The sequence below is a fragment of the Chinchilla lanigera genome, unplaced genomic scaffold (assembly GCF_000276665.1).
Source record: "Chinchilla lanigera isolate Chin_1 unplaced genomic scaffold, ChiLan1.0 scaffold00008, whole genome shotgun sequence".
NCBI classification, from domain to species: Eukaryota; Metazoa; Chordata; class Mammalia; order Rodentia; family Chinchillidae; genus Chinchilla; species Chinchilla lanigera.
The window spans coordinates 4,860,810-4,886,193 of record NW_004955409.1 but is presented as its reverse complement, the minus strand read 5'-3'; the positions used below and the strand labels follow the sequence as shown (position 1 = coordinate 4,886,193).

At 37.8% G+C, this 25,384-nt stretch overlaps 1 protein-coding gene across 2 annotated transcripts in view; it reads right to left on the bottom strand.

Annotated features, from left to right (window-relative positions):
- Cops2 (COP9 signalosome subunit 2) overlaps positions 1-25,384 on the bottom strand; it is a 28,517-nt gene that overhangs the window by 2,294 nt on the left and 839 nt on the right. The window contains exons 2-12 of one of the 2 annotated variants that reach the window (XM_005376679.2): positions 16,007-16,120; positions 15,227-15,304; positions 12,087-12,212; positions 9,545-9,655; positions 9,340-9,417; positions 7,230-7,404; positions 6,631-6,809; positions 6,444-6,496; positions 2,886-2,983; positions 965-1,047; positions 312-370 (exon numbers count right to left, since the gene is read on the bottom strand). In XM_005376679.2, coding sequence (XP_005376736.1) covers positions 312-370; positions 965-1,047; positions 2,886-2,983; positions 6,444-6,496; positions 6,631-6,809; positions 7,230-7,404; positions 9,340-9,417; positions 9,545-9,655; positions 12,087-12,212; positions 15,227-15,304; positions 16,007-16,120 — 1,154 coding nt within the window. The remainder of the gene's footprint in view (positions 1-311; positions 371-964; positions 1,048-2,885; positions 2,984-6,443; positions 6,497-6,630; positions 6,810-7,229; positions 7,405-9,339; positions 9,418-9,544; positions 9,656-12,086; positions 12,213-15,226; positions 15,305-16,006; positions 16,121-25,384) is intronic. The other variant, XM_005376680.2, reaches the window with a different exon arrangement.

The following is a 25,384-nucleotide window of genomic DNA, read 5'->3' as shown; positions in this document are numbered from 1 at the left end:
AAGAAAGATAAAATTTCAAAATCATTAACCCTAAAAATGTAAAAAGTACTATTCATTCAATAGTTCTCTTGCTACACATAAGTCATACACTGAGAAGTCTTCCTGAAAACAGAACTTTTTCAGAGATTATGTGCTTAATATGCTCATCACCCATCAAAAATCATCACATGCACACAAATGTCTAACAGAAAATCACAGCCACAAAGTGCTTCTTATAAAAAAATCATAATCAATACTACCTTTGTCAGTGTAATTGAAAATTTATGGTCTCAAGTATCTTGTGATTAAAAAAAAAAAGGCAAAGTACTTACTTATCCAATATGCACTGCACCAGCAAGCTCTCCACATCAGCTACATCTATGTTTAACTCCTAAGACGAAAGAGTTGTTACAGTTCTACTAGTTAATGTTTTTTAAAGACTTTATGATTTTATACAATCAAGCTGATTTTAAGCTCATTTTCACCAGTAAAAAGAAATTTAGTAAAGAGATTTTTAAACAAATACATTATCAATGTCAACTATCCTCTGAAACTTAGCCCTAACAAAGGTTTAATTTTGTACCTTGAAGTATATTCCTACTACAGTTCTACTGTGGTTGAGGCTGGTCCCTTAGTAATGAAGTATTTCAGCCACTACTTTCTTCTGCAATTTTCTTATGAGGCTGGAAGAATATTTAGCATTTTAGATTCTCAGTTTCTCTGCTACAAGGTTAAAGCTCCTTTCTGTTAATTCAAATTTATTTTCCCCAAACTACAGCAAAATTTACATCAAAAGTAAAGCCCTTAGGTTATGCTTAATTTAATATTATAAAGTGTTTCCAAGTTAGTTACTCTTGGACTTTGCGCTTGCCAGGCAGGCGCTTGTATCACTGAGCTGTATCTCCAGCCCAACTCTTTTCAAAGGAAGATAGGTATATTGCATTTGTAAGTACAAAGCACAAACATCATTAAAAGCCATAAGTACCTTAGAAATAAAAGGAATATGTATTCTTGTGTAAGGCTTAATTAACTTTATGAGCACTTGTGTTCTGATGTTTCGTAAAAGCTCTGAAAGAAAAGACAAATATCAATACATTTGTATGCAATAGTTTGCACGTACTTTCGAATCACACACTTCTACACTATACGAACTAACAATCTCAAAATACATCTCTCCATTTTGCAAGAACAGGTGTTTAGATCTAAAAACATTTGGGTCCAATACATGCACTAGTATAATTAGAGGCGCTCTCCATAACCTTGTTCCTGTCTCCCTTATTTTGCTTATGTTGTGACTTTACTAAAATATTACCCTGCTTTCTCAGTAACAGTCCACTGTCTACCATTCTTTCAATAGTTAACACCTATTAAGCAGTGATGTGCATCAGCCAAGTTTCTTGTTTTATGCGCTTTCAAAAACCTACAGTATATTTTATATACTGTAAATTAAATTACACTGTAATTTCCCCCATGTTATTTATATACAATTGTATTTTTCACTTTTAAAAACCATACCAGAGTTCATGGACAAAGTTTTTGTTTTTTCTATTTAACTATAACGTACTATGGTATTATTCTAGGTTCACATGATAACTTAAAAAAAAATCTGTAGAATGAAAGATAGGAAGGCAGGAACAAGAAAATATTAGTTCTTTTTTTTGTTTGTTTGTTTTGTCTTTTTTGTCTTTTTGAGACAGGGTCTCGCTATGCAGTTCAGGCTGGCCTTGAGCTCACTTTGTAGCCCAGGCTGGTCTTGAACTTGCAACAATCTTTCTGTCTCAGCCTCCTGAATGCTGGGATTACAGGCATGCGCCACCACACCCAGCCTATAAAATATTAGTTCTGAAGTGTTCAAATTTTCCTGATGCCTCTAGAATCTAAGTATTGAAGGAGTTGTTCCAATAGTCTTCAAATAGCCTCAGCCAGCTCCTTAACAGGTGGACAGAAGCTGGAAAGGCCCCAGCACAGAATATGATTTTTATCTCTGGTAATTCAGCAGAACTTATTATCTCATTAACTTATTGGCATCAAACTTTCCCAATGCTACCTACCTTTTGTAATAAATGCATCTTAGTATTACCTATAGTAGGATATTTTCAAAGCTTTCTGGCAAATAAACTTTGTAAATTAATGCTGAGCTTAAGCATCAACAACATGGAACAGCCGAGTGTGGTAGCAACACCTGTAATCTCAGCACACGGGAAGCCGAGGCAGGAGCACTGCCATGAGTTTGAAGCCAGCCTAGACTATACAGTGAGTTTAAGGCCAGCCTGAGGTACATAGCAAGACCCTGTCTCAAAAAAACCAACTGAACAAGCAAAAAAGCAAAGACAAAACCCCAACATGGAACAATACCTTAATTAGAAGAAAAATATAAAAGGGGATGCTACCTCAAACAAAACAGACCTCACCCAAGAACCTGACAGCCAGGCTTGATGACACAAGCCTATAACCCTAGCATTGCAGCTTCCTAATGTTTACCTTCTAGAAAGCTACCAGCAAGCGCCAAAACTTTTCAGAAGAACATCTGGTTCTCAAGTCCCAGAGGCAGGAGGATTATAAATTCAAGCATCTAGAAAACTTAGTGACTGGGAGAGACCCTGACTCAAAATGAATAAAAAAAGAGCTGGGGATCTAGCTCACAGTAAAGGCCGTGGACTCAATTCCTCAGAACGGGGATGGGGTGCAGCAGGAAGCGTGGCACACGCAATTATACTGGCATGAAATCGGCTAATGATTTCTTTCAAGCAGGTTTCTAATTGTAAGGGGCAACCTGTTCCGTGAGAGCACTAAGAAATATCCCAGTACTTTGCTGTAACAGCTTAACGCCATGCAATACTCTTAAGAGGCTTTTGTCTGACAGTGGAAAAGAAAGTCAGAGAATTTGGTTAGTGAAAAGAACAGACCTTCGATGTGTTCTCTTATGAAAGGATCATCCATGATGTTGCTGTGATTGGTTTTCAGAATCTTCTCGAATTCAGTGATGTCATTATTCTGATAGGCACTAACAGAAAAAAAGCAGAAACTTTGTCAAACAGGAAGAAATCATGTATTAAATCAGACAACTCAGAGCCTGTTTCTCAATATTTATATGAAAAGTCTAAATTACATTACTGATTCATTATGGAAACCAGAATTAAACACATACATCCTTCTGATAAAATAAAGTCTGGGTGGGGGATGCTGTTTAACGGTAGGACATACACTTAACATGCATAAGCCTCGACGTACAATCCCTAGCACCCCAACCACAACAGTATCAAAAACCTCTCTAATTTATTTTATTATAAAAAGAACAAATGAATCTTGTTTGGGGTTATATATTTACACAGTGAATTAAAAATCTCAAAATCTTAAAAGTTGACAACAAACATTTACTAACTAATGCTTGATGTTTTCAAATTAAACTATGCATTTAATCCCTAATTGTTCTTAATGAAAGAAACCAGGCTTCTCACACACTACAGGAAGGAATTTGGCCTTATCTTTCACATAAGAAAGTATATCCTCTCTGAAGGTTATCCAGAAAGTGCAGCTTCCTCATGTTTATCTTCTAGAAAGCTACCAGCAACCGCCAAAACTTTTCAAAGGAACATCTGGTTCTCAAGTCCCTTTGGTTTTACAATTCCACTGCCCTACACTGCGGGAACACCAGTGACAGACAAGTAGTGGCACCAAAGCGCACAGGTGAAGTAGAGATGGGTCCCTGCCTGCAGGTCAGGGTGGGTATCTGCTCACAACTTTGAGGTACTGAGTGTCTACTCCTGGAGTAACTCTGTCCAGCACTACAAAGTCACTAAAGGTGCTGAGAAGGAAGAGCCAACCTTCTGGACATGGCACCACTGTCTGCTTTCTACGTAAGACATATCATCAATCACTCTCCAGGCCCTCTGCTGTGCTTCCATCTCTTGGGTCGCAATGTAACTTCATGTTAGGGACAGGTGATTCAAAGCTTCAACAGGAATTATTTTCCTCTAGTCTGCTGGCAACTGACTAGGAAGATAAAATTAGGAAGCATTACTTTCTTACCTACCTCAAACTCATTACTGCAATATACTACAGGAGGGTACAGTCAAGTAGGGCAAATATTTGCACACATACCTTTTACCTTGTATTTCTGTCCATATATTTTTCCTCTTTTTTTTTTTTTGGTACCTGGAATCAAACTCAGGACCTTGCACTTGCCAGGCAGGCACTTGTGCTGGTGACCTATATCCCTGGCCCTGCGTCCATATATTTTAACTGTGGGATATGTTCCCATTAAGTAGAATTTTAAAATAATTATAAACCTTAGACAACATGGTGAGACATCATGTGTCACTTGTCTGAGTACAGATTTACTATTAAAATAAGCTTCTGAGTCCCAACATAGAGCTTCACTGGGATAAATGGTAAGATATAATAAACATATAAATACAGTTATTACTTTTTAAAGGTCTGATACATCAGTCCTTTAATCTATTTTAATATACAGTACTTGACCAATTTAATTTACATAAAATATTAATATCTAGGGTAAAACTCAGGATTTAAGAGGTTTAAAAGGTTACATTGCTGCTCAGCAATTTAGTTATGAACAAAACATTGAAAAAGTATTTTGAAGTTAATGCCTAATCAAATCAACTTACAGTAGTGGCCTAATATAGGTGTAAAAAACTGCTTGAAATAAAGATGGAGGCATCTCCTTTTCTAACTAAAATCAATATGATTCAATAAACACTAGACTATGCTAAAGTAATAAACAGTAAAAGAACTGATTTCTCAAGAGTTTTAATCTTCTAAAGACTCGTACTTCAAAAAACACAACAAAACAAAACAAAACAAAACAAATCTCCCCTCCTAAATCCAAACCTGATTTTTATTTTTCTGTGCCTAAAATTAAGGTTTTTAAAAATCTAACAACGGGCTGGGGATTTAGCTCAGAGACACAGCGCCTGCCTGGCAAGCGCAATGTCTTGAGTTCGATTCCCGGTACCGGAAGAAAAACAAAAACAGAAAAAAAAAAAAACAAAAAATAAACAAAAATCTAACAACTTAGGAAAGTCACAGCCAAATAAAAAGCAAAGAAAATAATGATATTTTAAAAAGAAACATTATCATGAAATAAGCTACTTTCTGCAAATATATAAAATTTATATATAGGTGACTCATAATTTACAGTCTAATGCTATTTTTAAAACAAGATTTTAAAAAATATCTGTTATCTCAAGTTACCGATGTACACCTACACAACACCTGCCCTGCATCTCACTATTTTTCCAGCCTGTGTCAACTGCGCACATACAACCTAAAACGGAAATACAGTTGGCCCCGCAGCTTCTTAAACTTTCTACAAAGAAAAAGCCACAGAAGCCCAGAGCTGCAGTTATTTCCAGCCCAAAGGAAAGTTTCCCTTGTTTCATGATTTCTCCTCTGCTCTCCTAGGTTTTCATCCAGTATTGCTGTGGCAGTGGATCTTGAGTCCAGGAACATCATACTGAGTGCCACCCCAGCCCTTCTTGTCCGTTTATTTTGAGACAGGGGTTCACCAAGTTTCTCAGGCTGGGCTTGAACTTCTTTCTGCCTCAGCCTCCCAGAGTGCTGGGATCATAGGTGTGTATCACTGTGCCCAGCTATTTGTCTTACTTTCTAGAGTCTTATTTAATATTAACTAATTCTGGCAAGTTCTTCAGTTGGTAATCATCACTATTCGTATCTTTCACCACAAAAGTACTTAAGTCCTTGGGTTTCTTACCAGTATGACCTATCTGCCTCCTAAACTTCCACCTTAGAAAAGTAAGCAGAGAACATTTTTTCTTTTTTGACACTGTCTCACTAAGTAATCCTGGCTGGCCTTTAACTTGCGGCAATCCTCTTGCCTCAGCCTCCGGAGTCCTGGGATTACAGGCATGTATCACCATGCCTGGCCTAGCAGGGAATACGTTTAAAAATGATATTTTCATTGATATAGTACACGAGTAAAAGAATACATTTATGTAGTCTTTTTTCACTGGAAATTCTTGACACCTCTTGAGTACTTAGTAATTTTATTTTGGATTACGTCAGACAAAGGCAATAAATAATGTAAATGTTTTAAGACATTTACAATTAGTTTTGCATTGAAAAATAGCAGGCATAAGCACACACATAAAAATACAGAGATAATAAAAAACCAAACAGCGAATACTTTATAAAATTTATGACTAACAGAAACAGCATATTTTTCAACATTGCTTTTTCTTTTTTTGGTGCCATGAATCAAACTCAGGACCCTGCACTTGCAGGCAGGCACTTGTGCCACTGATCTATACCCCGGCCCCAGCATGGTAAATTTCAGAAGATAAAAATTTCAGGAGCATCTGTGTTTCTCATACAAAAATACAAAAGAGCAAATGTTGACTATTAACTGAACCCTGAGATGTTTTCTCTCTCTACTTAGGGACCAGCTTAAAGAAATTTACCTTAACTAAAATATAAAATCTTACCTTACTAAATTTGTCATTGCTAGAATTTCCGGATCATTTTTGTACGGCTTAGCCTAAACACAGTACAAAAAAAAAAAAAAAAGAAAAATAAAGAAAGAAAACTTAGTTAAATATATGCAAAAACAAAGAGTACTAATTTTTACAGAAGATAGCTGATAAGAGAAATTAACAAGTAAAGCACACACACCTCCTGTGAGTCAAATGGATTTATCCCCGATTTCATTAGCATGTTTGCTAAGACCAAGTACTTTAAACAAGTAGTGCGTCTTGGACTTCCTGATTCATCGTAATTCTTGAAGGCTTCAAAAAAATCTGTGTGTGCCTTTTCAAATTCACCTTCTCTCAAGTGCATCTTACCACCACATTCTGCAAAAAATAAAACACGAGGGAAAAAAAGACAGAAACCAAATAAAAAGTTTTATTAGCTTTTAGTCTTTTAATTCTGTAACTTGAATAGCACTAGCCCCAGAGCATTCATTTTAATTCTTAAAAACAGACTTTTCACTGAACAGCAGCCAGTCATTTGCAAACCTTTATCCTCAGTTGAAACAGAAAGCAATTTTATGCATACCATCACATCTCAGGAACAGAACTTCTGATAATGTGAATGTGCTAATATCTTTACTACTGAAACTTTCACAACAGCCCACCCTTATTTCTCTCTAACATGACCATTTCATCGACTTCCTTACTTGAAAACAAAACAGCCTGAGTCCCTGAGGTGTTCTGAAGGGCACCCGCTGTTCACCCATGCCACCACCCACTGCGCCTTCACGCCCCACTTGCCTCTGATGACGCCCATGATCAGCGGATGAGGGATGGCAGACTTGATGTGAAGCGACTGTTCGTAGAGCGCTTTCAGTTTTTTGTTATTTTTCTGTGCTGTGTACATTTGAATTTCCAAGGCATATATTTCTAATAACTGTGTACCTTTTTTCAGATCATCCTCTCCATCATCAGTCTAGGAAAGCAAATACTTAATTTTAGTTAGAAAAGAGAATTCAGGGACAACCTGAACATTTTTTAGTTAGTCTGGGAAGCTTGTACTTATAATACTATTTCTGTGCAAAAATGAACTAAAATTTTAATTGGGAACTACAACATTCACACTGCTTTTAATGGCCAAAAAGGAATGCAGACATCCTTTTTACTTTCTAGATAGTGAATCAGGAAAACATGGCCAGAATATAGGTATAAAATGTTTTGGTTTATGTTTTTAAGTAGATGATTTACCTACGATTTTCCACAAACCATCACAACTGTTTTAGATTCATTTATTCAATCAAAAAGCACTTCCTAAGGGCCCCTGGGGAAATACAAAGTTAAATAAGCTATAGTCCCTCATCTCAAAAAATTTCACAATCTAGTAAAAGACTAACGTGTCAAGAAATTACAACACAAGCGACAATGATTCCAACTGAAGCATAAGCCAGTGTTTTCGCTGAGAATGGCAGAGAAAGGGGGAAGCACACGCATGGTGGCATCTAAACTCAGCATTAAAGGATGACCAACAGCACACAAAATGTAGGCCATAAAAGAATAGCATTAGGTCTATAGTCAGAAATACATAAATATCAAACACTGATCAAAGCTTGTTTATGGGGTCTTTCAATGGAAAAGTCTGTTTACTCACTAATGAATTATAACCAGAGTAAAAATATCCAGATTATAATGAATGTCTCCACATAATTACTATAGACCATTTACAAACCAGAGAGTATTTTTCCTGTGTTTGTAAAGGTATCAAGCAAAACTTCTGCAGAGGTCTTTCATTCTCTTGCTCTCTCTCTATATGTACCCTGAAAGGCACTTCATTCAAAAATGGTTACTCTACCACGTCCATTTCACCTGGGACTGAACCTATGGCTGTTTATTCATCAGACTAAAGTAAAAACAGGTAGATAACAAAATTACTAAAGCAAAGCTACTAAATTAAAATCTCCACAGGTGATTAGGTTTCCTGATCTTTTGTCCCACTCACAAAAATGACATATGTATCACTAGAATAATATAGTACATAGCATTAATAAAGCTAAAAACATTTAACATAGTATTTCTACATAAAAGTGACAAAACAGAGGATAAAATGAAGTGTAAGTTAAGAGCCTGGTTAAAAACTCAGTACCTCCACTGCACCAACCACATTTCACACAATTGATGGCTACACGTAGCTAGAGCTACCCCCTGGACAGCAAATACGGAACATGTTAGGGCTCTTGGACAACGCTGCCACAGGAGTCCTCATTTAGAATATAAAATATTGCCGGGCATGGTGGTGTACGTCTGTAATCCCAGCACTCGGAAGGCTGAGGCAGGAGGATCATTGTGAGCTCGAGGCCAGCCTGGGCTACATAAGTGAGTTCAAGGCCAGCCTGAACTGCATAGTGAGATCCTGTCTCAAAAAAAAAAAAAAAAAAAATCACTACTACATATTGCTCTGTTTTCTTAGTGTGAACAACTAAATATCAAGCCTTATTCTTACTAAGGATCACGCCTGGCCTCTTCATTGAACAGCTGCACCTCATTCCAGAGGAGAATGGAAATCAGCATTAAGAAATCCAACACTCAGAAAAAAGTTAGCATTTAAAAAACTTACTTCTCAAGTTTTATTTTTGGGGTAACACTTGAATAAACGCATCTCCAGTCTGTATTTCAAATGCAATCACTTCATGTCTTTTTTTTTTTTAAACTGGGAATTGAACTCAGGACCTTGCTTGCCAGGCAGGCTCTGTGCCACTGAGGTACACTCCCAGCTCTGGCCCCCCACCCCCGTACAGGGAATCGAACTCACGACCTTGTGCTTGCCGGGCAGGCGCTGTGCTGCTGAGCTGCTGAGCTAAATTCCCAGCTATTTTTCTTTTTAAATAAATACTAAGAAAAAAGAAAGGAATGCTACCTGGCAGGACTGATGTAACTGGCGTAAAATTTTTTGAAGCTTTCCATATTCCTCTCGTTCTAAGTATAATTTTCCAAGCTGTAAAAAAAAAAAAAAACTTATTAAAATCAAAAATGATTTCAAGAGGAAAAGGTGTGTATGCTTAGGAAATATTTTATTAAGGAAACCCACCCACTCTCTAAGAGGAAAAAAATTCAACTGTTACCTTTGTGTTTGTTTTAAACCACAGCCTATCATTCTTAGCATCTTTCAAAGCTTCCAATGTTGTTTCATAGAATTCCTGCAGTAAATCCATCTGACATAAAAAATCAGAATTCTATAATTGTAAACAGCAAATTTGTACCTGTTAATAAAGTTAATTTGAACAAACTAAAAGTGCATCTTTGAACTTCAATACACTTAAGACACACTATTTGTATCTTACCAAATGTGTTCTACAGTTCAAGATTTATTAACACAGACTAGATTTATAAGTGCCAAGATCTGCTTGCATGTTAGTTTTACAAAACCCAGAAAACACTTTTCTATATGAACTATATCATCATAAATTCTTACACTGTTTTTTTTTTTTTTTTTGGTTTTTCTCCGGTACTGAGAACCAAACTCACGACCTTGCCCTTGCCAGGCAGGCGCTTTGCCGCTGAGCTAAATCCCCAGCCCCCTCTTACGCTGTCTGTTGTTCCCAATCCCAAAACCAATTTTACTTTAATGCAAGTGAATGATGTGCCACAGTTACTAATAGTGTATATCTTACACAAACCTTACTTGCTACCTACTATATGGTAAACACTCCGCAATCTGTAGAGAAACAAAGAATAAGCTTCCCTTAAATTTTTCCTCTCAAAAAGTGACTAAACCCATTTATTGGGTTCCGCAGCTTTTAAGTTACTAGAAACCTTGGAGCTGGATGGAGAGAAAAGCCTAGTTACTTTCAGGTGTGTTTGATCACCACCCAGTCACTAACCACACTGACTTTTTTTTCCATGGAAATCGTTGTTTGTTCTGTATCATGAAAAGCTTCCTGGCTGGGCATGGTGGCACACACCTGTAATCCCAGCACTTGGGAGGCCGAGGCAGGGCTGCTGTAAGTTTGAGGCCAGCCTAGGCTAGATAGTGAGTTCAAGCCCAGCCTGAACTACAGAGTGAGATCCTGTCTCAAAAAGAAAAAAAAAAACTCCTCTGCTCCCCTTCCTCATCTTCTTCTGGCTCTGCCTCTGAGTATCTGGTTCTTTCACTCTCCACTTGACAAGATCACAAGGAAGAGGAGTTTGAGCTCGGGAAGGTCTTTTTTTTTTTTTTTTTGTACCGGGAATCGAACTCAGGACATTGCACTTGCCAGGCAGGCACTTGTGCTGCTGAGCTATATCCCTGGCCCTAGGGAAGGTCTTTTACTTCCAGGAAAGGCTGCTATTACTTCACCACTACTGATGGCATATGGCGTGAGTCACAGTGCCACCCACCTTCTAGCCATCCTTTTCCTTCAGAAGGCAAAAACTACATATAATAGCACAAAGAAGCATGTGATCTTCAAGTTTTAAAATGACTTTATTCCCCTCCCCCAACACATGGCACAGCATTTATAAATGGTACAGGAAAAATGTTTTGATGACATCTGCTTGTAAGACTTGGAAAACATCTTGCCACTTAAGAAAAACCCCACAATATAGAACTTAATTCCAGAACTAAGTGCTAATGTTCCAACAAAACATGTAGTTTACCTTCTTTATTCCCACCTGACATTAAAAAATCCACCTGACATTTTCAATATGAAGAACAGAAATGAACTACCTCAAGGTATAAAAAAAATGACACCTAGCAGAAAAGACAGCAAATGAGAGGCTATTTATGAAGATACTTTTATTAGGAGTATAAAAGGCATCAAAGTTCTGAGACACGCTAAGTGATCCAATACATCTTATGCTCAAGTATCACAGAGTAGGAAAGCTAAACCTTAGGTTGCTTAAGAGACGGTGAACAATCCAAGTGAACATTACCTCAGTTCAAAGAAATGATTAAAAAACATGACGTCATCACTGCTTTTTTTAATGATCAAAATCTAAAGTAAGGAAAGCACCATCACTGCTGGTGTTTTCTCAGTTTCATGATCAGCCCTTCCTTTCTCAGCATCATCCACCCACCCTTTGTAGGACAGTCTCTGAGCAAAACAGGAACGAACTGACAGGAGTACACAAGCTGCTCCAGGGCCTCACCCTAGTCAAACCCACATAAGTCACTTTTGTTTCAAAGCTCAGGTCAAATCTCCCACGACAGCCAGCTAAAGTGCAGTTTATCAGAAGGCACTGTGAGATTGCGCAGCTCAATGGTAGTGTGCTTGCCTAGTATGCAAGAGGTCCTAAGTCTGATCTCCAGCACTGCAGAAAATCAAAGCAAAACAAAATAAAAGGAACTATAAACAGGACTCTATGGAAATCTAAATATAAGTTTACAAAAGTTCTCTGTAGAATATTTTAGTATCAGAAGATAAAATTCAAAGATATTAGCTAGAGTTATTACCTCCTCATACTATATCATTAGTACTACTAGGAAAACTGTATATTATATATTTTTGAAGCACACTAATGATTACTATAATTGCTTTAATAGAACCTCTAGGTCTTTTCTCCTTTGAATTACAAAGTTGGGGGGGTGTGGAGATGATGAAAGTACGTGATATCCATGTATCCATCATCCTATATAACTGGAAGATACTACACTAATAGTATTGAGAGAAAAAAATTGAGTCTAACCTGTTTAGAAGTGGAGATATAATCAAGAATAGAATTAATAGATTTTTCAGAATAATTTCTTGTAACTGCACTCCGAATATAGGTCAAAAGTTGTTTATATCTATTCATCATTTCTGGAAAGTTTGTCTGTGAGGGAAGAAAAAAGCTTTAGATACATATTTATGCATTAAAACATGCATACATGCAACCATGATTAAGATACAGTATATACTATTATCAAATTGAAATATAGTTCAGATAATTCCAAGGTACTTTTATAAAAGAACTACACATGGCAGGAAAATTGCAGACATTTTATCTTAAATTTGAAATAACTACATTACTCATATACAAACCATATTTATGAAGTTAGTCGACAAGTGCAACTTCTGTATTTCTCAAGTTCTGGACATTCTTCATGGCGTAACACATTCACTTAAATCACAGAAACTACTAAAATATTCACAGACCAAAAGATATCAATAAAATCTAATTTTCAAATGTCTTGGGTACCAGCTATCTAGATTAGCATCAACATCCTCTCCTGGAGATTTACCCCTTCCCAGGACACTCTCCAGTAAGAATTACGTATTTATACTCTCCACATAACTAGCTGGCTCTACATAAAAATGTGAAGTGAAGAATGTCTTGGAGCCCCAGAGGCAGCTCACGTCAAGACCTCCCACAAGAGACTATTCAACAGCAGTGGTAGTTAACGTTGCAATTCCCTGCATTACTATTTATACTTCTGTGGGTTATTCCAGAAACATGAGCCATCTGAAGAAAGAAACAAGTAGGAGTGAAATGTCCAGCAGTTAAATACTCAGGCGTGTCATTCCTGAGTATCTCATGTGAGTCAGCTCTTATGAGCCTGACCTTATAACTGCATCCAGTCCCTGCACTCTCTAACTGCTATGAATCCCTCCTTTTACTGAGTTCTAGTCTTTGGATCAGGGAGATGGAGCACTGGCAAGTAGAGATGCTTTTTTACTTAACTAAATGACCATGGGTGTTTATGACGGTGAGGAATTACCAAGTGATAGATTTCAAACTATTTTTGTTTCTTTTTTTTTGGTACTGGGAACTGAACTCATGACTTCAGGCTTGCCAGGCAAGCAAGCGCTTATGCCGCTGAGCTACACCCTTGGCCCTATTTTTGTTTCTAAGAATTTAAGTTTCATGTGGGAATAAACAAGTAATGCAAGTTTGTAAAACTCAAGTTATAGAGCATTTCTTACAAGTAGAGGGAGATGAAATAATGACTCCCAATTCTGAGATTGCATCTTGGTACACAACAGAATTTTTAGCAAAAACTTAAAAGAGTTCTGAGTAGATCTCTCTATGTTATACTTTAGAACTCATTTTTCAAAAATTATGTTATTGTAATTTGCGTTTGAGGGAAGACTAGGCAAACTGGTTTACCTGCAATGGTGAATAATACACAGAGCAGTTGATAATGAACCATTCCATTTTTTTTTTTTTTTTTTTGAGACAGGATTTCACTATGCAGTTCAGGCTAGTTTTAAACTCACTGTGTAGCCTAGGTTGGCCTTGAACGCATAGCAATCCTCCTGCCTCAGCTCCCACACCCGGCTTTTTTTTTTTGAGATAGGGTCTCACTATGTAGATCAGGCTGACCTTGAGCTTGCTATAGCCTAGGCTGGCCTTGAACTCACAGTGATCCTTGAGCACTTGGATTTCAGGTGTGTGCCAACATGTCTGGCTCCTTCTAATTTTTTACTGTGTAAAACAACAGTATAATGGTAAGTACTGCTCTGAAGTCAACTAGAAATGATAGGGAAAGGACAAAACCTGAAACCACTCCTGAGCACACAGAAGATACTGAAAGTAGATGAAACAACACAAAACACAACCTCTTCCCTTCCTCCCTTCCCATCTCTGCTCAAGGTAAAGTGGTAAAGCCAAGTGCTGCGGTTTAGATCTTAAGTGCTGCCCAGGGACTCGTGTCACGTGCTTGGTCCCCAGCCGGTGATGCTCCTGGGAGCTGGTGGGGTCAACTGGGGGATGGGGCCCTTAGGAGGAATCTCAGTCAATGGGGATGTGCCATTCAATGGGACACAGGGGGCCCAGTCCCTGCTGGTCTCTTCCTTGCTTCCTGGATGCCTTCCAGTGAGCAGTGTTGCTCCACCACATGCTTCTGCCAGGATGTTCTGCCCGGCCACAAGCTCCAGAGCAAGAGAGTCCACTGACGATGGATGGACACCCCTCAAACTGTGCGCCAAAATGAACCTTTCTTCCTTTTAGGTGGGTTTGTCAGGTATTTTATCACAGAATAGAAAGCTGACTAGCACACCAAATCTTAAAGGTTGCATACTGTTGCTGGGTATGGTGGTGCATGCCTATAATCCCAGCACTGGAAGACTGAGGCAGGATCACTGTGAGCTGAGGCCAGCTGGGCTACATAAATGAGTTCAAGGCAGCCTGGTCTACATAGTGAGACCCTACCTCAAAAAACAAACAAAAAAAACACACAAAAAAAGAAAGTTGTATATTGTTTAAACGGACTAACGAACTAAACCATTGCTAGTGTATTAAGACAAATTTTTGTTTTGGTTCTAAGGATTGAACCCAAGCCCTCTACACTGAGTTACACCTTCAGCCCTTTTTTATTTTTGAGAAGAGGCCTTGCTGAAGTACTAATTGCCCAGGGTGGACTTGATCTTGCAAAATCCTGAGACTCCTTGAGTGCTGGGATTATGGATGTGAGTGAACATATCCAGCCAATCTAGATTTTTATAGGAACTCTAGGTGTTATCTCAATTCAAAGAAACTTAAGTGTTGAATATTGAACCTTGAGTGTCTCTAAAGTCATTAATCAAAAATCTCTGTCCCTTAGGACACTTGGCACTCATTTTGTAACCTTCCAAGTCATGAATTTAAGTACAGTAAATAATAACACAGGTAAGCACTGTGTACAAATCTAAAGGGTAAGTTTTCTTAACAGCAATTTGGATAGCCCATGCAAAATTTTAAAAACATCAGTAGTAGTATTGTAGTTCTAATTGCAAGACACTAAGATAGAAACATATTAATAGACCTATCTTAGAGAAAGAGATATAATGGCATTTTGTTGTAATGAAGTTTTTAAACCCACAGGAAGTACTCATTACTATTGTAATTCTCCTCAAAACAAATCTTACCAACTTGAAATTAATCTTAATCATTTGTTTCAGTGCTTTAAATCCCCATTCTCCTTTTTCACCTTCAAGTTCTAAAACCTAAAAAGGGAAAAAAAAATTACTTTAATATTAATGCATTTATTTTTTAGTAAGTGTCTAAGTTTTTAAAGTCATATTCATAAAAAATTTCCCCAAGGGGGCTGGGGATTTAGCTCAGCGACACAGCGTCTTCCCGGCAAGTGCAAGGTCGTGAGTTCGATTCCCGGTACTAGAAACTGCCCTCCCCCCTCAAAAATTAAAAAAAATTTCCCCAAGAATTCCACCATTTCTTAGGATTGTTTTTAAAAAGACGAGTCTTACAATGCTTTCTTATGGATAAATGAACTTGTTTTGAAGTTCTTTAAGCAAAAGATTAAGAGTTACTACTTCACTCCAACAGCCAGTACCTTCCCACCCCAACTCACTTTTGGTAAGAACAATCCAAAGATGTACCCTAAATTAAGAAACCAGTGCAGCCTGCCCCAGGAGGAGAAAGGCTGTGGTTATAACTTGTATTGACCGTCACATTGGTTTTCCTGCCAGTATGTGGAGTGTGCTAGTATGCTTTTCAGGACACTAGACTGGAAAAAACAACAGCCCGTTAGCAATTTATGCGTATGCCACATAATGCAATCTTATGGGATTATCACTAAGTATTCCAAACAGATTTCTGAGATAAGAACACATTGGGCTTAATTTGGTTTGATACATCATTGAAAATATAAACTTTAAGGCATAAAACCAACTGAAAAAAATATCAACCTTTTGGAAGCTGCTTAAAGCTGCTTTTGGGTCATCTTCTTTTAACGCTTTGGAATTATAGTACTGATTTTCCAAATCCACATTTGGCTCAGAGTTGCTGTCTTCAGAGTATTCCTGTGTGTTAGAAAGGAGGAGACATTAAATGGGGAAAAAACCAAACCCACATATCACAGTGTAAAACATCAATGCTGCAGGGACGGGAGGCAGGTGCTTGTGCTGCTGAGCTATGTCCCTGGCCCTGCAGGGATGGGAAAACCACACATTTACACAAGGACAAAACCACCCTGAATATACCGGTAAAATGCACACTCGTACTGCGGCTAATGATCTCCAACCGTGGTCAGCCTTTTCTTGGTCACTGGACCTGAGAAAAATCTAATGCAAATGTGCTGTAATTATTCATCATTCACTCTATAATCCAATTATTTCTACATCCTCATTCTAAATTTCATTAGTCTAACAAGGCCTAACCAGCTAAGATGGTACTCTAATGCTAAAAGCAACTGTATTTTTTTTTTTTTGTCTTTTTGAAACAGGGTCTCACCGTGCAGTTCAGGCTGGCCTTGAGCTCACTCTGTAGCCCAGGCTGGTCTCGAACTTGCAACGATCCTCCTGCCTCAGCCTCCCAAGTGCTGGGATTACAGGTGTGTGCCACCACACCCGTCTAGCAACTGTATGTTAATAAGACTATTTGTCTTATGCACACTTCAAATTATAATAGCTGTTTATATTAATGCAATGTAACTTTACAACAAATCAAAATAAACCAAAATGAATTTACACAATTTTATGAGATTTTTTTCCATTAAATAAATTCAGTTCTTAGTGAGACATGATAAAGGGAAGATTGAGAAAAAATAACTATGAATGTGGAGCAGTATCAACAAATTTTAAATACTTTAAACAGATATCCAGTCTAATGATTACGAAGTACACACAGACTGTGGCATAGTGAAATTTATTTTAGGAAGCCACGAGATAGAGATTATTTCCTCCTCATCTACAAGCCTTTACGAAGGGGCAAATTTAAGTCAAACTAAGAATAATATCTGGTTAGGAGGGGAGATACGACATGGAAAGAACAGTATCACAGTTATTTCTAAAGCCAAATACAGTTAATTTCTTCACAAGAGATATTTATGGAAAATCCTGTAAAGTCTCATAAAGGCAGAAGAGTGAAAAAAAGCACAGTGAGCATAGTAAGTGTTTATTTAGAAAGTTCAAAATACATCAACACATGATGAATTTCTCAATAATCCAACAGTGGCTTTTTAATGTGTGCTCTGTGGAAGACAACCATTTTCTTGTACGAGGACACGAGTGGTCCCAGTCATAGACTTAAGACCTGGCATTGTTATGTTTAACATGAAAGTCCTGTGGAACACTTTGTTAGGGACAGTATCAAACTCTGAGTAGTAATGCCTCATTCACTTCCTTAACTCTTGCTTTTTTTTTGGAGAAAGGGTCTTGCTGTGTAGTTCAGGCTGGCCTTGAACTCACTGTGTAGTCCATGCTGGCCTCCAACCACTGGCAATCCTCTTGTTCAGCCTTTCAGGTGCTGGGGTTACAGGTATGTGTCCCACCATGCCTGGCTTTACTTCTTAATCTGTGTAATCTAGGTTTGAAAATGATAAAACTACAAAAACAACCATAAGCCACCTTTATATACAGTAATTAGATGACGCTGTCTATAGTAGCGAAGGGTCTAAAGCTGGGTTTTCAAAGATAAATGAGCCAAAACAAGAGAGGGTAAAGAATTGCACACGCAACAGCATAACAGCACGTGTCTGAAGTAAAAGCAGCTATGCTGTTGGAACCCCAAACATCTTTACCAATCCACCCTGAAAATATATCTCCACTCCTTCCACTGTCCTTATTCCCTGCCACATGCTCCCCTACCAAGCCACCTCCATCTCTCCAGGCTTCAGCAGCCTTCACGTTCTGCTTTTTAATCTTCAAGTTCCAATCTTTTCATGGGAAGCAGACATAATAATCCTCATGAAATCTGTTATCTCCTCTCCTCAAAGGTGGTACTCTATTGCTCAAAACTGAGCTCAAAATAAAGTAATAAAATTGGTTTCAAAATAATAAAGACCTGCCTCTCAAGAGTAAGGCTGGAATCAGACACGACTCTCCCCACCCCCAACCTACTACAAGCAGAGGCACTATTCTCAGCAGGGAACTCAGCTCAGCACACAGGCTATCACTTGCAGACACTGGATAAGATAGGACAAGGAGTCTTGCAGATCCTGGGACATCTGGAGCCACCCGAAGGTTTACACCAGATGCTTCAAGGACTTTGCCTACTGAGGTGCAAGGCTGCCAGAGAATTTTGACAACAGACGTTTATTAAAATCTTTCAGTCTAATGTCCCTGCCTTCTTTCCACTCCTACAAAAGGGGCCTGCTTTCTTTGTTCCCTACAGATGGTCTTTCCGCCCTCTGTCTGCCCACACTCAGATACAGTAAATTCTGTGCACAAGCCTGGTGTTCCTGGCTGGTCTCTGCCCCTTGCACCGTTCCTTACACCAAATGTTCAGCCTCCTCTCCTAGCACGCTTCCCTTCATCCACTCTGCCTTCCCTACTCACTCTGTGACAGTGTTTTCTCCTTTTTCTCTCTCTTCACTGGGCTAAGTAGACAGACCATTCCAGACTGCAGCGGAAGGGCTCTCTCCTCAAGGAAGACTATGGAACCTACCCACCCTTTTGGAAATGAGTCCTCTGTCTTATTAACTTGGAATAGACGTAAACATTTCCAGATCTTTATATCTAAGTACAGCAAAGACATTTTAAAAGCTTCATTCAATATTGTTCAATAAAATACAGAATAGATTGTTGAACTAGAAAATAAGCTTTTTGCAACCCAAACTTTCAGAATGCAGCCCTGAAGCTGAAAGTGAATGAAAAACATTTCTGATTTACATTTATCATTAAGCCTAAGAACTGGACTCTCATTCAAAGTCCATGTATTTTTGGTTTCTTAGATCAAAATAGATAGAAAAACCCACTAGGCCAGGGTGTGGGAAGAGAAAAGCAGAAGTTGAGAGGTACACACAGCACCAGGATTGGAATGACAAAATTTCCCAGCAAAAGGAAACAAAGTATTTTAGGAATCAAAGGGATTAACTTCATCTATCTGGAACTTAATGAACTAATTACAATATTGTTGGGAACAGGAGCCTTTACTTTTTCATACCATGCTTCTCACTTTTCATCTAATCACTAACACTAGCTCTAGTAGTACCTCAGTGCTGCTGGAAACTTGAATTTATTACTGGACACATTTTGATACGAAATTTGTCCTAGCACTCGTCATTTGTTGGGTACTCAAGGCACAAGCTACACCTTGGTGTTGACTGCCCCATGGTTCATTGCCCTTTACAGCCAAAACAATGTTTGGAACTTGTCAACTATGGTATTCATCGCGCCTCCTGAGACCAGTTATCAGTGAGTACCAAGGTACCACATACAGTAAAAGACTGGTTACCTCCAACTTCTGGGATCTGACCGATTACAGATCAATAAGATTTCTCAGTTCTAGGTAGTACAGCTCCCCCAAGATCACAATGACTGGCATAACACTCAATCTAGTCCTCAACATACAATCTTTTGATTTGTCATATTATTTAAGTACAAAATTTTTTTCTGCATACGTGAAACTGACCTATTAGATGTTAATGTACAAATATATGGGAACTGCCATGACTGATGTGCAATGGACTGACATATGATCTGTAACGCCATGTTCACGGGTCTCAACCAGCCACCGTGACACCACTACTCCATCTTTTGCAGGTCAGTGAGTCAAATGATCGCCACAATCTGTGCAAGATACCAAACTATTCTTCAGTTATTACATAGGCATTAAAGAACTGATATTTTAAAAAAAGTCTTCAGAAGAGTAATTCTATGTTTAAATACTTTTATTATTTGTGTCTCATGTAACAATGGGGACACATTCTGAGAAATGTGTCATTAGACAATTTCTTATTGTGTGAACATCATGAATTGTACATACACAATCGAAGACAGGTACTACATCACTAGGGGATAGGATTTTATGGACCCCCATCATATGCTATTTGGGTCTATCATTAACCCAAATGTCATTATGGGGCACAGAACTATTCATGCCAGTAATTGAGTACTGTGCATACAAATGTAAATGAACCGACTATGCAGGGACTACTAAGAGACAAATATGCAATACAGACAGATACTCCTAAGTATAAACAGGAGTTGCCAGTGATGAAGAAGGGCAGCTGAACTGAAGCAGTTAACATGTGCAAAGGCAAGGAAGCATGACGTAGTATTACACGTCTGGAAGAATCATGAGTAGTGTGGGCTTAAGCACTGGACAAATGTACAGGATTGATGTGCGAGGAACTGCTACTGGACAGTGGAATGGGACAAAAGAAATCTTGCAAGGAGTTCAGATCCAAGGGAAAGCTACAAAGAAGACTTTATAAGGAAATAACCAGGTTTTGTGTTTTAGGAAGAGATCTCTGGCAGCAAGAGTAAAGCCAGATTAGCTGGCCATGGCAGCATATGGGTATAATCCCAGCACTCAGGAGGCTGATGCAGGAGATCAGGAATTCAAGGCCAGCCTAGAGGAAGGGGTCGAAGTCAGCCCGAAACACAGAGACAAACCCTATTTTCAAAAAACAAAGCAAAACAAACACACAGATGATAGGGCTTCATTCTAAGTATGAGAATGAAGTGAAAATGCAAAGATTGCAATGAAAGAAAAACCACAGATGTTAAATGATGTCAAAGATGTAAAATGAAATAGACCAACATATAGGCACAAGATAAAGGAAAATAAAGTTACCTATAATAAATACCAGTGGATTAGTAATATAAAGTGCCATTAATCAAAATAGGGGATATACAAGAAACATCTTAACAAATCTTGCTAAACTTAATAAACATGTTAAATGAATAACACGATTCTGTAAAAGAAAGTGAAATGTTTTAGAAAAAAATGAAATTTTAATGTATGAATAATGCTTCAAAATCCAAAGAACTTAAGCAATATATATAAAATAAGCAAGCAGCTGAACACTGTAAAAGAGATTAAAACCTAAATAAAGTTCAGTAATAATTTCAACCTAGTTACATAACTCAGGTCCTGACATCTTCCCCCAAAACAATTTGTGATCTGTCTACACTATCCAAATCTGTTCTCCCTTCCTTAAATATGCTATGTAATTTTATTTTATTTTTGTATCAGGAATCAAACTCAGGACCTCACGCTTGCCAGGCAGGCGCTGTGCCCCTGAGCTATTGCTGTGTAATATTAAATCTCTATTTTTTCTGCTAGGAATGGTAAACTACAGCCCTTCTAAATACCTTCCCGCCTCTCTCCTGTGATGCTCTCCAGCCCTAACACTCCTGGGAGGTGTATTCATTAAACACTTACCTTTGTGATTCTGTAACTTTTCTTGGCAAAGTCAATTTTTCTAGCCAGACACGTCTCTATATGGTATATATTTAACACAAGGCTTTGTGGATATTGTTCCCACTCCCCTTTCATAATCCCATCAACTTCTTAAAAGCAAGAACATCCTGATTTTTATTTTGTATTCCTAGAACATAAGACACTTCAGAAAGCTGAGTAAATGTTTAACTAAAATGACACATGGGTTAATATTCCAAAATAACAACATGCAACAGCCAGGGTCAGCTCTGACTACATACTGGAACGTAGCCCCTGCTGAACAGGTTAGTTCCGTAATTCCTCTACCGACTTATGTTTCTGGTTAGTACAGGTCCTACGAAATACACTTTAGCAATAGAACACTCATTATTCACAATGCTTTCAAGAGACTCAAGCATGTCTAGACGGCTGGAAATCAGAACGCTCTTTTATTTGTCCTAAACTCCCAGTCTTCCAATCAAATTTTCCAACAAGAGATGCCATCGAAGTCATTAAACCCAGGCTGCAGTTCTGATTCTCCCACAGATTTTCCCCATTAATTAGGCAAATCACTCATTTTTCTCCTGCCAGATTTGGGAGTTGGACCCTATGGGAATTTTCTAATTCCCACCGAGGTGTACGCATCCATCCTGGGAGTAATGCACAAGTACATATTTACTTTGTTGGAATTCAGTCTGTAGACTTACGTCACTATGAAAAGTTTCAAATTTATTTTATTTACTGCATTTATTTATGCCTACACAATAATGATTAAATCTGTTACTTACATTTATATAATTTTATTTCACTCTTAGGATACAGGAATTGTCTCCCATAACTTACTTCGGTTGTCCTTGTTTGAATCACACTAACTTCATTACATAACCATGCGTATGAGGTAACCAGGCCTTTTTAAGAGCTCGCCAAAACATAAAATTCAGATCAGAAGTTTTTGTTTCTTTCCTTTTTTTTTGGTATTTTTGAGACAGGGTCTCTCAATGCAGTTCAGGCTGGCCTTGAGCTTACTTGGTAGCCCAGGCTGGTCATGAACTTGCAAGGATCCTCCTGCCTCAGACTCCCGAGTGCTGGGATTACAGGAGTGTGCCACCATGCCCGGCAGAAGTTTTTCTTGAAACTAGCACCTTTTAAAGGGAGTATCATTATTCCAATGATACTGACATGGATTATAGTAATGCTTCTGAAATACTTAAAACTATTAATGGGAGTCAGGTGTTTTTAACCAAAAACACCATCAAATGTAATGCCCACCTTATGCTCTTGCACACTTATCTGGAATAATTTCTAAGATAAATTAAAAAGCAATGTGTACAATACATAAATAAAATGCTATATCATGGTAAGAGGACAAGGCAGATTAAGGATGAATATTTGGTTACTTAAGGGGAAATTTCAGGAACAATTGTAAAAGAAATTTTAATGTATTTGTATCTATTTTCCAATAAATAATACTTATGTATTACTTATTTTAAAAAGCTAGCTTAGATATGTTTCATGCTCCAAAGACACTTTTCTAAGAGGAACTCTAACACTTGAGCAACAATAGAATTACTACTTGGCCTCCCAAGACCAAGTACATTTTTCTTCATCATTTTTACCTTGCATCATTTGCATCTACTCCCAGCAAGAAAATATGTAAGTTTGCAAGAAATACAATTTTTAAAAATTAAAATCAGCAAAATTTATTTTGAGACTTTTTTCCCAATACTTTCCCATTCTGACTAAATCGAGGTAGCACGGATCAGTCATCAGTACTTTTAAAAGTTAATATGTAGAGTGGTTATGTGTTCCTGTGTGCAGAGCACTGGTGGCGGCCCTTGTCTCTCAGATGATCTATTACAAGAGATTCTGTAACATTTCCGGTAGCTAAGGCTCTCTTCCCGTCTCCCTGCTCCAAAAGTAGACAGAAGTAGTAAAATGTTAGGATATTAAAGCTGCTAGATATTGTAACAGGATAAATACTATTAAACATTCAGCCATTAACCTCCATTACAAGCTACAGGAGAGGAATACAAGGAAGTTATAGCTTGATGATATGTTTAACGAAGTGAAATGATTCTATTTTTCAGACGAAAAATTTCCCGTAATTCATTTAAATAACTATTCAAATACATAATATCCTGTTTATATAAAAGGCCTCACTAAAGAATAATTTTTGGTATAAAGTCTGTCTTAAACCCTTTTTGAAAATATTAGAAATACCAAGTAACTTCATGCTACAATGGTTTGTTTAATTACAATAGATAACTTATCAATTGCCTTACTGACTGCAAATAATCTATAAATCTGTAACATTCACACTAGATTAAAAGCCATTTATATGTATCATTTCCTACTGCTATGTTCACTGCTATATAAATTGCCTTAGAAAATGCCTGGTTCTGCCTCTGATAAAATTAAAAAAAAACCTTAGAAATAAGAGGTCAAATATATTACATTTCTTCTGTATTTGTTTCTTTTTTTCAACCCAGACTGTTGGTTTTTCTTTTAGATCTTGGGCACAGGTCATTTACTTTCTTGGACAGAAACAGTATAGAAACAGATTTTTAATTCTTCAGGAGATATCCTAACTATTTCCACTAGATTGGACAAGCAAAAAAGTGATTTACGATATTAAAATTTATCAATGGATAACTTCATAAAACATGCTGATCATTACTCTGATAGAAATATTCATATGAGTAGTCAACATTTTAACTAAAATGAAGTGACAGTTTTCCAGCAAACAGTACATATTTTAAAAGCAATCTTCCTAAGATAGCAAGTCAATTCTGCAGACTTTCTAGACATGAAGAAACTGAGAAAAAGATGTACGCAAAATAATTACTATAAACATTTTTGACAACCAGCCCCTTAATCTTTTACTACTAAAACACAGAATGATTGAATTTACCAGAAAGTGAAAACTAAATTACTAAATAAATTAGTTAGTTTTAACTGTAGGTACAGTATAACAGCTTTTTCTATTTGACATATGATTAAGAATCCAGACTGCACCTACATGAGACAAGGGAGAAGAAGTATAAGTATTAAAAGAATGCCAAGGAAGGGACGCAGCCAAACTTCATTTAATTAGAGAGTAATCCAAACTGTTACATTTTTGTTAAGCCTTTTTTTTTTTTCAAACCTCGAACAACTACACATTCAGCTTTATTATACTGTACATGTAGTATAGGCCCTGAAAGGGCCGGGGTAACTTAGCCACTCGACATATGTTTAATTAAAAATTTTGAAAAAATTACCTTCTTACAAAATTACCAAGTGTGCCTTCCTTTAAAAATGCAAAAACTAGAAATTACTAATGGTCTGTCCGATACTGCAACAGACTTACATACTGACTCAAAAATATATCAACACGGTAGCTGGAAGCTCTCTGGCCATAAAATAAAAATAAAAGATGAGCAAATTTCCCAAAACATCTACTACACGACTTTCCCATAATCGCAGCACTACCTCACCACACACAAGAACTAAACAAAACACCCCCAAATAAAGAAAGTTGACGCTAATTCTGGGACCAGATAATTTTTCTGAGTTCCCACAAGATGTTTTTGAAGAGCGACCAGAAACGTGGGTTAAGTTTTTTAACCTGTAAGTCCGGTCTTACATTAAAACTTGAACCTTTTTTTTTTTTTTTTTTTTAAATCACCATTCAAGTCGATAAATTCGTTTATTTCTACGCTGTTGTTTTAAACTTTGAATGCTGGAAATTTTCTTAAATAGCGGGACAGCCACTGGTTCAACCCCTTCCCCGCGCCCCAAAACCCACAGTAACGAAGCCAAGCGGGGAAGGGCCGCACAAGTCAGGCTGCGCCTTTGCCCCGCTCTCCGTCCTCAACTCTCCGCGGCACCCCCTTCTCCCGACACCAAGACCGACCCCGGGCAAGCGGGCCACCGGGGCCGCCCTCCCGGAGCGCTGCGCGGCCGGCCCGCTCCCGGGG